Source organism: Microtus ochrogaster, linkage group LG4 (genome assembly GCF_000317375.1).
Source record: "Microtus ochrogaster isolate Prairie Vole_2 linkage group LG4, MicOch1.0, whole genome shotgun sequence".
Taxonomy (NCBI): domain Eukaryota; kingdom Metazoa; phylum Chordata; class Mammalia; order Rodentia; family Cricetidae; genus Microtus; species Microtus ochrogaster.
In genome coordinates, this window is record NC_022030.1 from 1504566 (window position 1) to 1517175 (window position 12610).

A 12610-nucleotide genomic window follows, 5' to 3' on the forward strand; every position below is an offset into this window, starting at 1 on the left:
TTATAGGTTAGAAAATTTCATGAGAGGATTAGTGTCTAATACAGGATGGTATATTTTAATACTACTGTGCATGGGGAATTTGCTCTGGTGAACGACGGCTTATTGGTTGTCTGTAGACTGTGAGTCCTTCAACATCCTCAGAAGGATGGATGCGTCTGTGTTGCTTGCTGATCTGGTGTCTTCTTCAGTTGTGTGGCAGTAAGTGGAGCAACTCATGCTCAGATGACCAAATAAAGTCTCCAGACTTTATTTCAGGACTATAACCATCACCAGTGTATTCTGGATTTCTCAGGCCCAATACCAACGGGAACTTAAGACTCATTAGTGTGTCTCTCTTTACACTGTTGCTCCACAAATCATGGTGGCCAGGCTGCTGAGGGCAGATATTATATCTGCTCTGTAATGAGGGATATAAAGTGAAGTCTGTGTTTGTTATTGCCTCAGTTCTTCGGATGAGCCATCTTTGCCGACACCCTGCATGCTGGTAAATTGGTAACGTCCTTAGCAGTGGCTTCCTTTCCAACAGTTCAAGTCACCTTCCTGTCCAGAAAGAGAGTGAGTGGAGAATGTGACAGGCTTCCTCGAGAGAGTGTCCAGATTAGAAGAGCTCAGATGTGAGGTGGGATCCTACTTCTACTTTGGGAAAAACAGGCTTCTAATGCCTTTTGTTCCTGCAGACAGTGTCTCCCACTGGGTCCTGGCAGGGTGTTTTCTGAGCTCATTATGGATCTGCTTTGTGGCCTCCTGGAGATTTCTGTGTTCCAGGGCTTCATGGCATTTAGTCCTTGGAGAGCATTTGTTCCCAGCCATTGTCACACAGTTCATAATTGGTTCAGGCCTGTGTTTTGTGCTTTGTCAGGCTGGCCGGTTTTGTAGGAGCCATTGCTGACAAAGAATGCATATAGGTTTTCAAGTGTTTTCTCTCTGTGCTGCATTGTCTGGGAGCTCAAGATGTACTTGGTCCAGTGTGTTACATTTTACGTTTAGTGACTTGATTGTTAGTCTGCCAATCCTCTGAACACCTTGGACTTTATTCTAGTTCCAGTGTTCTACACCAAATAATACGAATACCAGCAAAGGTCTCCAGAATGTGCAAAACTTGTTGACACACAACTGACATTTTTCAGATTGTCAAATGATATCACCCTATGGCTTCTTCTCTAAGACTGGTGTCCCCGAGCTCCCTCTTCCTCATTATTCTGTCTGTTTTGTACCCTAGTGTCCCAAAGGCAACAGAATGGTGACTGTAGAACTAAACGAATTCCTTATAAACTTGATCCACCTGCAAATACTCGGTGAACAGGCTGAGCTCTCCTGCCTCATCATTCCTCACATTGTATTTTTAAGATAAATCTGTAAATCTGAAGAAACAAAATTAATTAATTAAAAAGAAAACAAGCTCTCATATAAACTCTTCTTTTCAACCAATGGATTGTTTCTGGAGGCAGAAGACTCCAGGCTTCTTGAATCCCTACAGACTACTAATAACCACACTTGAATAATTAACCCGAACTACTTTTACATTGCTTTACTTACCGTGTGTGTGTGTGTGTGTGTGTACATACATGTGCATGTGTGTGCATATAGGCATCAGAGGACAATTTGCAAGAGTTAATTCTCTCCTCTTTTATGTGGGTTCTGAGGATGCTCATGACTAACCAGTGATGTAAGAAGGTCGCTCAGAGTCTAGCATCCACATCCAAAACCACTGTGTACATGAAAAGAGGACTTATATTTTAGCCTATTAGGTTTTGAACTCAGTCTGACTGAACTGCTAGTCACCTATAGGAACTTTCCCTTTCAATTCTGGTAAGAATATAGGTTCAGAGAGAGAGAGAGAGAGACTCAAAATTTGAAATGTCTCTACTGGGAAGAAAGTCCTAAAACTGTTGTAGCTTGAACAGAAAATATTTCCATCTGTCTCATTTGTGGTACCACATGGAGTTTTATGTAATGTGTTTTGTCCTGAAGGCATAGATTAATTTTTACTTCCCTTGGGCAGATAGTCTTTCATTTTGGCAATTTTTAAGCCCTAAACAAGAATAAGAATCCAAATACATGACTAGAATGATGTCAATTATATTGGAAATAATAGGCATACTTCAAGCAAGATGATGAAAATCTTAGGGTAAGGCCCATGTGTAAGGAAGAATTAGAATCTGTCTGCATGGACAGGTCTTGCTGGTGTGCCAAAGCCGCCACTAACTGCCACTGCCTCCTGGAAGCCACCCTGATTCCTCCAGAGGCTGTGAACGAACACTGCCACGTTGCTGCCTCAGAAGACAGTTCACTTCGTTCCACAAGACTTCCCATTCCTTCCCAGGAGACTGGATTTTATTAATTTTGTATCCCTGTTGCTACCCACTTTTCAATCATATTTGAGAATCATTGAGTGAGTTCCTGTCACTCTGTGAGGCACTCAGTTAGCATGCAAAAACCACAGAAAGGCACATAGAAAGGCAATAAGCAGCATTGAACCATGGTTCTAAGAGCTTATATTCCAACCCTACTCTTACTGCTAACCTGGTGTTTGACCTAGGCATCATTTCTCGTCTTTAGTTATTTATAAAGAATATTTCGATGGAAAAGCTTCTAAAGTCTCTCAAGTCTGCAGGTCTGTTTAGCTTTGACTATCTGTGTTCAATGTGCATGCACGCCTGTGGAACCACATGTGTTATATAGTAGCATGGTCTGCTGAGAATGGTAAACTAATGCGGTCTTAAAAGAACCAATGCAGGAAGAAACAGATGTTCAGAAGCATGAGAATACTGAACTCTGCTGTGGATTAGTGCTGCAAAAGCATATTACAAAACATGCTTAGCCTGTGTGTGTGGGGGGGAAGTGATTGGTCTATGTGTGTGTGTGTCAGTGTGTGTGTGGGCTCATGTGTGAAGGAAAACAAAAAAGTTTTAAAATTTTATAGACAAGACCAGAAGAAGATGAGCACAAAGATGATTATAATGGCTTTTGTGTAGTGCAGTGTAGCACGTGGTATTTTTTTTTTAGCACACGGTACTTAACACAGAAATCTCCATAAAGACCAAATGAGCTTCTACATGGAAACAGTAGTGTGAACCTGGTTCAGAGGAAAGCAAGCCGAGTTAAGACATTGGAAAACCCAAGGGCTTGAAGAGAAGTGAGAGTCCACTGGTCTCCTTGGTGAGAAAAGTAGCAAATGAGATTGCCTTTCAGTGAATAAGTTCTGATGTCTGTGGTGACTGTCAGACCCTCATAACACAGTAAAGACGTAGAGGTGGCCCATCACTGTCTTCATTGCAGAATGAAAATGAAGGCTTAATTTGTAAAGTTTACACTGGTAATCTAGATGCCTGTGCTAATAAAATTGTGACTGGTTTATGACCACTGGGAATGGAAAAAATAAATGATCCACAAGTAGCCATAACTTTATACTGCTTTGTAAATTTTGGTTATCAGCAGAATAATAATGTTTCCAAGTCATTTCTTTTGAATGCTTGCTCTCACAAGTCAGTACCAGGCGTGCATTTCTGTACCGCATCAAGGAGTAGTAGCTAAATTGAGCAACAAGGCCCAACAGATATGAGGCCCCAGTAGAAGAGCACAAGGCTTTGCTCCATGTGTTCTTCAGCTTCCCTGTGTTGCCTGCTTTGGGAACTTGGATCGAGGAGATTTGCAGGTGCATATAAGTTTGGAAGAACAACAGAGTTTTGGAAAATGCACTCTAGATCTAGAAGAATTACATACAAACTCTATGCTCAGGTTAAAATGAAATTCAATGTCTCAACATTCTCTGTTTGGATCGTTGATGATGTGTTGGGGTTTTTGTCACTTTGGCAAAATACCCAAGAAAATAATCCTAAGCTCAAGAAGGCTTATTTTGCCCTTCAGTTCAAGGGCACAGTCACAGTGGCAGCAGAGAGAGGCAGTTGGTTCACAGCACAGCTGCTATAAGGAAGCAGAGGGCAATGAATGCTGGCTCTCAGCTTTCTCCCCCTTCTTTATACAGTTCTTGGCTCCAGACCATGGAATAGTGCTACTCGCCATTTGCAGTGAGTCCTCCTACCTCAGCTAACTCTGTCACAAACATGGCTGGAGGTTTGTCTTCTAGGTGATTCCTAAATAGATCCTGTCAATATTAATAATATTAATATTAAAACAAGAGATCCTGCCAATATTATTAATCATCACAGAGGAAATGAGTCCCATCATGGCTCTGACAAAAATGGTTGATACTAAAAATGAGGAGTGGGAAAGGGGAGTGGTCTCTTGGGGCCACTACTGGATGCTGAAGATGCTAAAGATGCTGAAGATGCTGGAGATGATGCTGGAGATGCTGGAGATACTGGAGGGATCTGCACGAGCGCAAGAGGCTGATGCTCAGCCACAGTCACCCATTCAGTCTTGCACCTCCTCTATAGCTTTTCTCAGGTTGTAATTTGAGAAGTACAATGACTTGCTCCAGTCATAGTTACGAGAAAACAGCATCCTTTAAATATTATGGGAAACCAAATTAGGGTAAGAAAAAAATACAGGGAAACATTCTCAGATGAAAGCAAACCTGGAATGCCAATCCCCAGTGTATGAAAGTATCAACTCTGTACAACCCTAGGCAAGTTACCTAAGCTCTCTGTAATGTAAATTTTCAAACATTTATTTAAATCTGGTCATGGTGGTCCACACCTTTAATCCTAGCAGTCAGAAGACATCTATCTCTGAGTTCATGGCTAACTGGGTCTACAGAGCAAGTTTAGGACATCCAGGGCTACCCAGAGAAACCTTGTCTCAAAAAACAAGAACAAGCAAGCAAACGTGTGTAAGTGTAGGACAGAAAAGCAGAAGATTTAAGGTGGCTTTTGGTTTTTGTTTTTGTTTTTTTTTTTTTTACATTTGCTGAACACCAAATGCCAGTTGGCATTGTAGTTGAAAGATGGGGATACCTGTAAATTCACCCGGGGTCTCAGCTTACATAGTGGGACAGCCCTAGCATCATCTTGCAGTCTGTCTCCAACAACAGCTCCATCCATCTAGTGGTAGACGCTGATTTTCCTAAAGTAATGAATGACTCTGGTATTCATGTCTTAGAGCACCTCCTTTGTAGATGCCCAAGGGAGTGAAACATTAACAAAGGCCTATGCCATGTCCCGAGGCCCAACTCTCCTTTTTCTTCTAGTCTTCATAGTGGCTCCCGTGGCAGCAGGAAGCTGTGAACCAAAGGGAAGGCCGTATTTCTGTTGTCCCGCCTGCTGGCTTTTCTCCATACCACCTGAAATGACGCTAACCTGATTTCTCGCAGTGATAGATGTGAGACACTGTCTCCCGTATGCAGCCTGGTGCAAAGCGTTTTGTAATTGAAACTTCCATTCCAGAGTGACCTCCGGCTGGTTGCCTCTGGTCTATTAGCTCTTCCATTAGGTTTCAAGCTCTGCGAAGCAGTGACTAAATTTGCTTCTATGTTTTTCCCCTGGGGTCTAGTTTGGATCTCTTGAGTGTTGAGACAGGGTCATGCAGTGTGGGAATGCTTTGAATCAAGTTAAATGGCGGGGGAGGGGGTACTGTCACCAAACGTTGATTTGCTGTTCCTTGGGATTTTTTTTTGTCCCTGTTTAGTTAGTCCTGACCAAGGCAGATTGACTTTGGTTATAATATGATCTCTACCACAGCCACCAAGTTTTTTCTCTTTCCAACCTGTTCTAGAAGCTTTTGGTTTGGCTTTCTATACATTGGCTTCCTTTCTTTTTCCTCCTAACCTAGGATGCTCACCTTGCTTGCTCACGTGGAAGCCGAGTCATTCTTCTTTATTCCCCATCTTTCTGTATTCCTATCTCCTTCTTAGAATATTTTCTCTCTTTCAGCCCCATTTCCCAACCAGCCTCAGGAAGGGGAAGACAATGGTGCCAGTGAACTCTTTTCACAAGTGGCAAAGACCAGGACACCTCTTGGGAATGCAGCTCACTATAGTTGCTGTATAGACAGTCATGCACACTCATTTCTGTTCCTCTCTTAAGTCCATCTATTCTAAAAGATTTCCAACTGTTTCCTTAGATTGCCGTATGGGAATAGCTAGGCTAGAGGTCTGCAAGCTACACTAAGCGTTTCCTTCAAATACTTGGAACTAGCTTGGGTTTCAGAAAACAGAGGTTGACACTAAATTATTTTAGCCAAGGTTTGGGAGCGGGTCTAAGCTTAGTATGTATACTTTGATAAATCTCATAGACTAGAATAATGTGTTATGCGCTTGTTTGTTCTCTCAACATTAAACTACCTTAATCCCAGTTATAATTTCTCTGCAAGCTGGGTCTCCTTGCCAGCTCACTAAAATAGTACACACCGTCCACCACCCTGTTATTTAAGAACAACTCAGAAATCATAAGTAAGTCAAAAGGACATCTCTCTCCTGGAAGATGAAATTGGATGCCTTTCAGAAACTTCTCAAGACCGAGAGAATCTCAAAATACCCAACTAAAGTTGGTCATATGATGACTCTTTATTATAAAACAAGACAGAAATTTTACCAACTTACAAAGTGCTGCTTTTTGTTTGTGTGTTGTTTCTTCTTTAAAATTTTGTAAAAATTCTGGGGAAAGGCTCACTCTTTGTTCATCATGTTGGCAACTATTTCTTGAACAGTGAGTGACTTTTTATAAGGTTCTATAGTGAATAATAAGAGTGTCAATTAAAACTGAATTTGACCACAAGGCATGGAGAATTCAGACATTAAATATATATAGCCCTAAAAAGCTGTTTAAATGCTTTGAGGAATTAACCTTGTGTGGGATATGGGAGTCTAGTCAGCTGATGGACATCATAAAGGCGGTGGAGCATATGATTAACCAGAAGTCAGTATGCAAAGGCAGGAGCCAATGGGAGTTAGGTCCACCTGGTCCTCCTGAAACATTCTTTTGCTGTTGTTTCCAAGACATGGTCTCTCTGTGTAGCCCTGGCCATCCTGGGACTCGTTCTATAGACAAGGTTGACCCTTGAACTCAGAATTTCACCTACCTTTGCCTCCCAGATGCTGGTATCAAAGGCATGCACTACCGCACTCGGTTGGCTAAAACATTCTTAACAGTCACAGAAATAACATGACATAGAGTATAAATGAGAAACAGGAAATATTGGTCAGGTTTCAGTTGTGTGTATGCTAAAAGGAACTGAGAGACTAAACCCGTAGGGTCTGAAATTCCAGATTAATCTGTAGGCAGTAAAGTCTGTTTCTCCCACTATTGTACCTTACAAAGGTATGGGATAATCTGCCACCTCCATGGAAACTAGCAGGTACAGGAAAAAGAGCCCAAATCCTGGAGAGCAGTTGAAAGCTTACTCAATGATAGTTAATATAGCTGTGCATGTCTGGGAAGAATGGGATCGTAATACAGACGTGGAACTGAGTTGCCATGAGTCATGAAATTTCTATGATTTAGAGCCTAGTTGAAAGGTGGGAGGGAATAAGTGATTATACAGGGCCAAGAGTAAGGAGTGGTTCCACTAAAAAGCCAGGTGTGACAACGGGGCCATGGTGCAGGGTAGGTGTGCGTTCAGCTATGCCAGTGTCATGTAGCTATGAATGTGTTCCCAAGGGGGCAGCTGAAAATGTGAAATCCAATTCAAGCTAAGGTCTGAAATACAGACTGGGGACTCATCAGCCTAAAGGCCATTGTGGAAGATGTGGGAATGGATATGCATGCCAAGGGAGAGTCAAGACAAGTAGCCAAGGGCAGGACTCTAGGGGTAACGATTTACTCTGTGGTGGAAGAAAAGCCAAAATTGAACATAGCAAGGTCAGTGTAGAGACAGGGAGACTTAGGAAGGGAGGGATTAGACAGAAAAAGAGGCCAAAGAAATCCAGGGGAGCAGAGAGATAAGGAAGATAAAAATTTAAAGACAAACTAAATGGCTTTTTTGGGGGGGTTTGTTTGTTTGCTTATCAGGAAGGGTTTGTGGGTGATTTTTCACCATGGTTACTTAGAATGTGTTCTTTTGGTAAGTCTGAGAATTGCTTTTGGTCTGAGCAGTATTCTGTGGTGTGTGTGTGTGTGCGCGCGCGCCACCATTTCCAGATCTGAGGAGGTGGGGGAGGGAACTGAATTTAGTTTCTTATGTTTGCAAAGCAGACACTACCAACTGACCTGTCTTCCTACCCAAGACCCCATTTCTTGAAAATGACCCAAATAATGATGAAAAGGTGTGTGCCTGGGGGTTGGGGTGCCTTGTGACCAAGGGGCAGCTTAACATATTAGGTAACAAAATTATTTAAACAAAAACAAAATATTTCTTGAGCTCACATGGCATTACTACAAAAAGAAGAAAGATGAGAATCCTGGGAAATTCACATTACTCTGCCAACACAACCCTTTCCCAAACTGTAAAAATTAAAAGTTATTCTTCTGTCTTTATGACGTGGAACAATAGCAGTCAAAGTCCTGGCTAAACTGTATTCAAACTGACTTGCAAAGCCTCCCCAGACACACCAGTGGATCACTGTTTTCTTTCTTTTCAGAGTACAAGAGGAAGCGATGATAGCCACTGGGGGAGTCATCACCGGTCTGGCGGCCCTGAAGCGGCAGGACTCTGCCAGGTCCCAGCAACATGTCAACCTCAGCCCAGCGCCTGCTGCTCAGGACCAGAAACCAGTCCGCAGGCGCCCGAGAGCTGACGTCGTGGTGGTTCGTGGGAAAATCCGGCTTTATTCTCCATCCGGCTTTTTCCTCATTCTCGGAGTGCTGGTGTCCATCATAGGTATCGCCATGGCAGTCCTTGGCTATTGGCCCCAGAAGGAGCATTTCATCGACGCGGAGACCACTCTGTCCACCAATGAGACACAGGTGGTTCGGAACCAGGGCGGTGTGGTGGTGCGCTTTTTTGAGCGGCATCTACACTCTGACAAGATGAAGATGCTTGGCCCATTCACCATGGGCATCGGCATCTTCATTTTCATCTGTGCCAACGCCATCCTTCACGAGAACCGCGACAAAGAAACCAAAATCATCCACATGAGGGATATCTACTCCACAGTCATTGACATCCACACGCTGAGACTCAAGGAGCAGAAGCAGGCCAACGGCCTGTATGCGGGCTTGCTGGGAGACGCGGAAGTGAAGCAGAACGGCAGCCCCTGTGCATCCAGGCTGGCAGCCACCACCTTGGCCTCCTTCTCAGGGATGCGGAACAGCTTTCGTGTGGACAGCTCAGTGGAGGAGGACGAGCTGATGTTGAGTGAAAGTAAGACCCTGGGGCACCTCATGCCGCCTCTGCTGTCTGACAGCGCAGTCTCTGTCTTTGGCCTTTATCCACCTCCATCCAAGACCACCGATGACAAGACCAGCAGCACCAAGAAGTGTGACACCAAATCGATTGTCTCATCATCCATCAGTGCTTTTACGCTGCCTGTGATCAAACTTAATAACTGTGTCATTGATGAACCCAGCATAGACAGCATCACAGAGGTGGCAGACAACCTCAAAAGCAGGTCCAGGAATCTTTCAATGGATTCTCTGATGGTCCCAATGCCCGGCACTGGTGAGTCCTTCCAAGCCTCCAGCACATTACTCCCAAGGAACAATTCAGTTGGGGAGTCCCTATCGAGTCAATACAAGTCCTCTGTGGCCCTGGGACCTGGGACTGGGCAGCTCTTATCTCCTGGAGCTGCTAGAAGACAGTTTGGATCCAATACATCGTTACATTTCCTCTCCTCTCACTCCAAATCCCTAGACTTAGAACGGGGGCCCTCCACACTCACAGTGCAGGCAGAACAAAGAAAACACCCGAGTTGGCCTCGGCTGGATCGAAGTAACAGCAAAGGGTATATGAAACTGGAGAACAAAGAGGACCCAATGGATCGGTTGCTGGTTCCCCAAACAGCGATCAAAAAAGACTTTACTAACAAAGAGAAACTTCTTATGATATCAAGATCCCATAACAACTTGAGCTTTGAACACGATGAGTTTTTGAGTAACAATCTGAAGCGGGGAACTTCTGAAACAAGGTTTTAGTGTTTAATAATAGATCATCTTCCAAGGAGATATATATGTATTTACTATTTTTACCAGTGTTTTCCTTCTTAAAGCATTGGTTGTAAGCCTTTTAAATTCAAATGATAGTGTGTTAGAAATGGCTGGTTAATTCTGTAATGAAGATGGCTTGTATGTATGGGTTCCTTTTCCCTGCAATACTGTAGATTATCAGGTGGGATTCTGTTTTCTCACTCTTTGAAAGCATGGTTTCTTTTGTTGACGTAAAGACAAAATACCTGCATTCATATTAAGAACTTGGCTTTACTTTTAAATCCAGCGCTGATTATCATCTTCATAGAATGAAGTGGCCAGTGTAGAAAGTGTAGGGTACCAAAGTGTGGACAAGAAGTGTTCCATTCAGGTCAGATACTCAATAGATTTATTTATAAGTGAGGGTGAGTGCAATCTTAAGATGTGATTTTTTTTTCTGAATTATTGTTTTATATGGGATTGCTTGTGTTACTTAAAACGAGAATGAATTTCTATTCCATCTGTTGTGAACCTTCCTCTGAACTCTGTGGGCAGTATATCCTTTTTCAACATCAGTTCTGTTAAAGTGATATTTTAATGAAGAAAAAAAGATGGCCAAGAAAAGAAGGCCATGGTTTAGGGATAGATGCCAAAAAGCTATTAGTTGTAACGTTATAACCTCAGAATCAACATTTCTCTGTAAACCGATTTGAAAATTGAATGAATCAATGTAGTTTGTAGAATTTCTGCCTAAGGAAGGTAGATCCTATTTGCTAGTATCTAACTTTCTCTAGCCATCTGCAGTTGTCGAGGGTTCACTCATTCCCATAGCCTTATTTTCTCCAATTTTTTTATTATTATTTGGAAAACAGCTAACTGTGGCACGTCTTCATATCTCTACATACCACTATCACTCGATAAACTGCCTTGTAATTAACCTTGTGATGGAAAACCTTATGCTATCTCCAAAGACATTGATAAAAGTTTTAGGGTTGTGGTTCTCAAATATATTAACTTATCAGCTCTACTAAGTATAATAAATACTTTAGTATTTAGTAAAACTAAAGCGGGTGTTTCCATCAGACATTTTTCACATTTTCGAGGAAGGTAAGACAGTGTTAAGAATTGTTTAGTGGGGTCCTAGCAGGGCGTCTCGGCAGTTAAGAGCGTCTGCTGCTCTTGCAGAGAACCTGGATTTCATTCCTAGCACCCACATGGGTGGCTCACAGTCATTTGTAACTTCAGTTTCAGGGGAACCTAACACCCTCTTCTGGCCTCAGTGAGCACCAGGCATGCGTATGGTGAACACATATACACATAGGCACTTATACACATAAAATTTAAAAAAAAATTTAAATGTCAAATGGAATACTCAGGAAATTTTACTGGTTTTCCCCAAAGCCTAAACATTTCTGAACATTCCTATTGCTGTTGCTAGGAAGAGCAAAAAGGGGTACATTTGTAAGAGTGGTGCCCTAGAATCCCACCCGGTATTTACACAGACACCTTCTTTCTTGAGAGGTACCCCTGCTTCGTAGAACCTCAAGCCTTTGTGTTATAATAGACTGAGCTCAATATTTTACTATAAAAACATTTAGTAAACTTCTGTTATTCATAGAAGTGTGTGTTCTTCATACCTTTGCTATTATTTTTAAATAAAATGTAATTTCTGCTTAAAAATGTATTGCAAACTTTTTGCTATACTCTCTCAATGGCATTTAATATTGTGGTACATGAATGCACTGACTGTTTTAATATTGCTTTTGTTGGTTAAAGAGACACCCAGGTGATGTTTTTATTAGGTTATTTTCATACTTTGTTATCTTGAGATGGTTTTCATCATACTTATATTGACTTCCCATAACAATAATCAATACCCACATACAGCACACAGATGTTAGTAGTACTCCCTGATTTCAGCACAGTGGTTCCCAGCATGCCTAACATGACACATGACATCATTTGCATTTCTGTACCCCATAAAGTGGTACAGAAATATGGAAAGTGGTACAGAAATATGGAGAGGATTGGGCAGCGTGGCTCTTGGAAGATCTAAATAAAACAACTCAGAAGAGAGTGTAACACTTCAGGCCTAATGGTCTTGTCATTAAAAAAAAAAAACTCAAGTTTTTATTTACCAAATAAATCAACTTATTAAATGATAAATAGTCTTCACATTTAAATTAATCATACTCATATGTCACTATTAGCATGAGGCAGCTCAGCTGCTATATTAACTTGGCATCTTTCCAACCAGGAAGACTGCTCATTTCATATTTTGTATAGGACTCCCATGCTTTTATAAATACTGAAAAAAAATTTCGAACTTTCATTTCTGCCTATAAGAAGGCCCAGGAACTTGGACATGGCTAGCTGCTTCCCCACCTAGATGGTTTCTAGGCCTGTAGTCTAACTGCAGTGGACAAGTTTTCTAGCACTGTGATGAGAAAATATCACACACTGGGCCATTCTAACACTAAAAATTGACTTTCCTCACATTCTTTTCAGAGCTACTTGACCAAGACCAAGGTGAGGTTAGAAGAAGGTCCCTTCACTTGTGTTATTGGGTTATTTTCACATTTTCTTATCTCGAGATCATTTTTCATGTTAAATTTCATTGACTCATCAGGGTTGGTTTCTCCTGGGGCCTC

General features: G+C 42.0%; 1 protein-coding gene across 3 annotated transcripts in view; it reads left to right on the plus strand.

Moving 5' to 3' along the window:
• Positions 1 to 11208, plus strand: part of Tmem200a (transmembrane protein 200A) — a 94383-nt gene extending 83175 nt beyond the window's left edge. For all 3 annotated transcript variants that reach the window (XM_013351404.2, XM_026786461.1, XM_026786460.1), the window contains exon 2: positions 8477 to 11208. In XM_013351404.2, coding sequence (XP_013206858.1) covers positions 8493 to 9968 — 1476 coding nt within the window. In that variant the 5' untranslated portion in view covers positions 8477 to 8492 and the 3' untranslated portion in view covers positions 9969 to 11208. The remainder of the gene's footprint in view (positions 1 to 8476) is intronic.
• The last annotated feature ends 1402 nt before the right edge of the window (positions 11209 to 12610 follow it).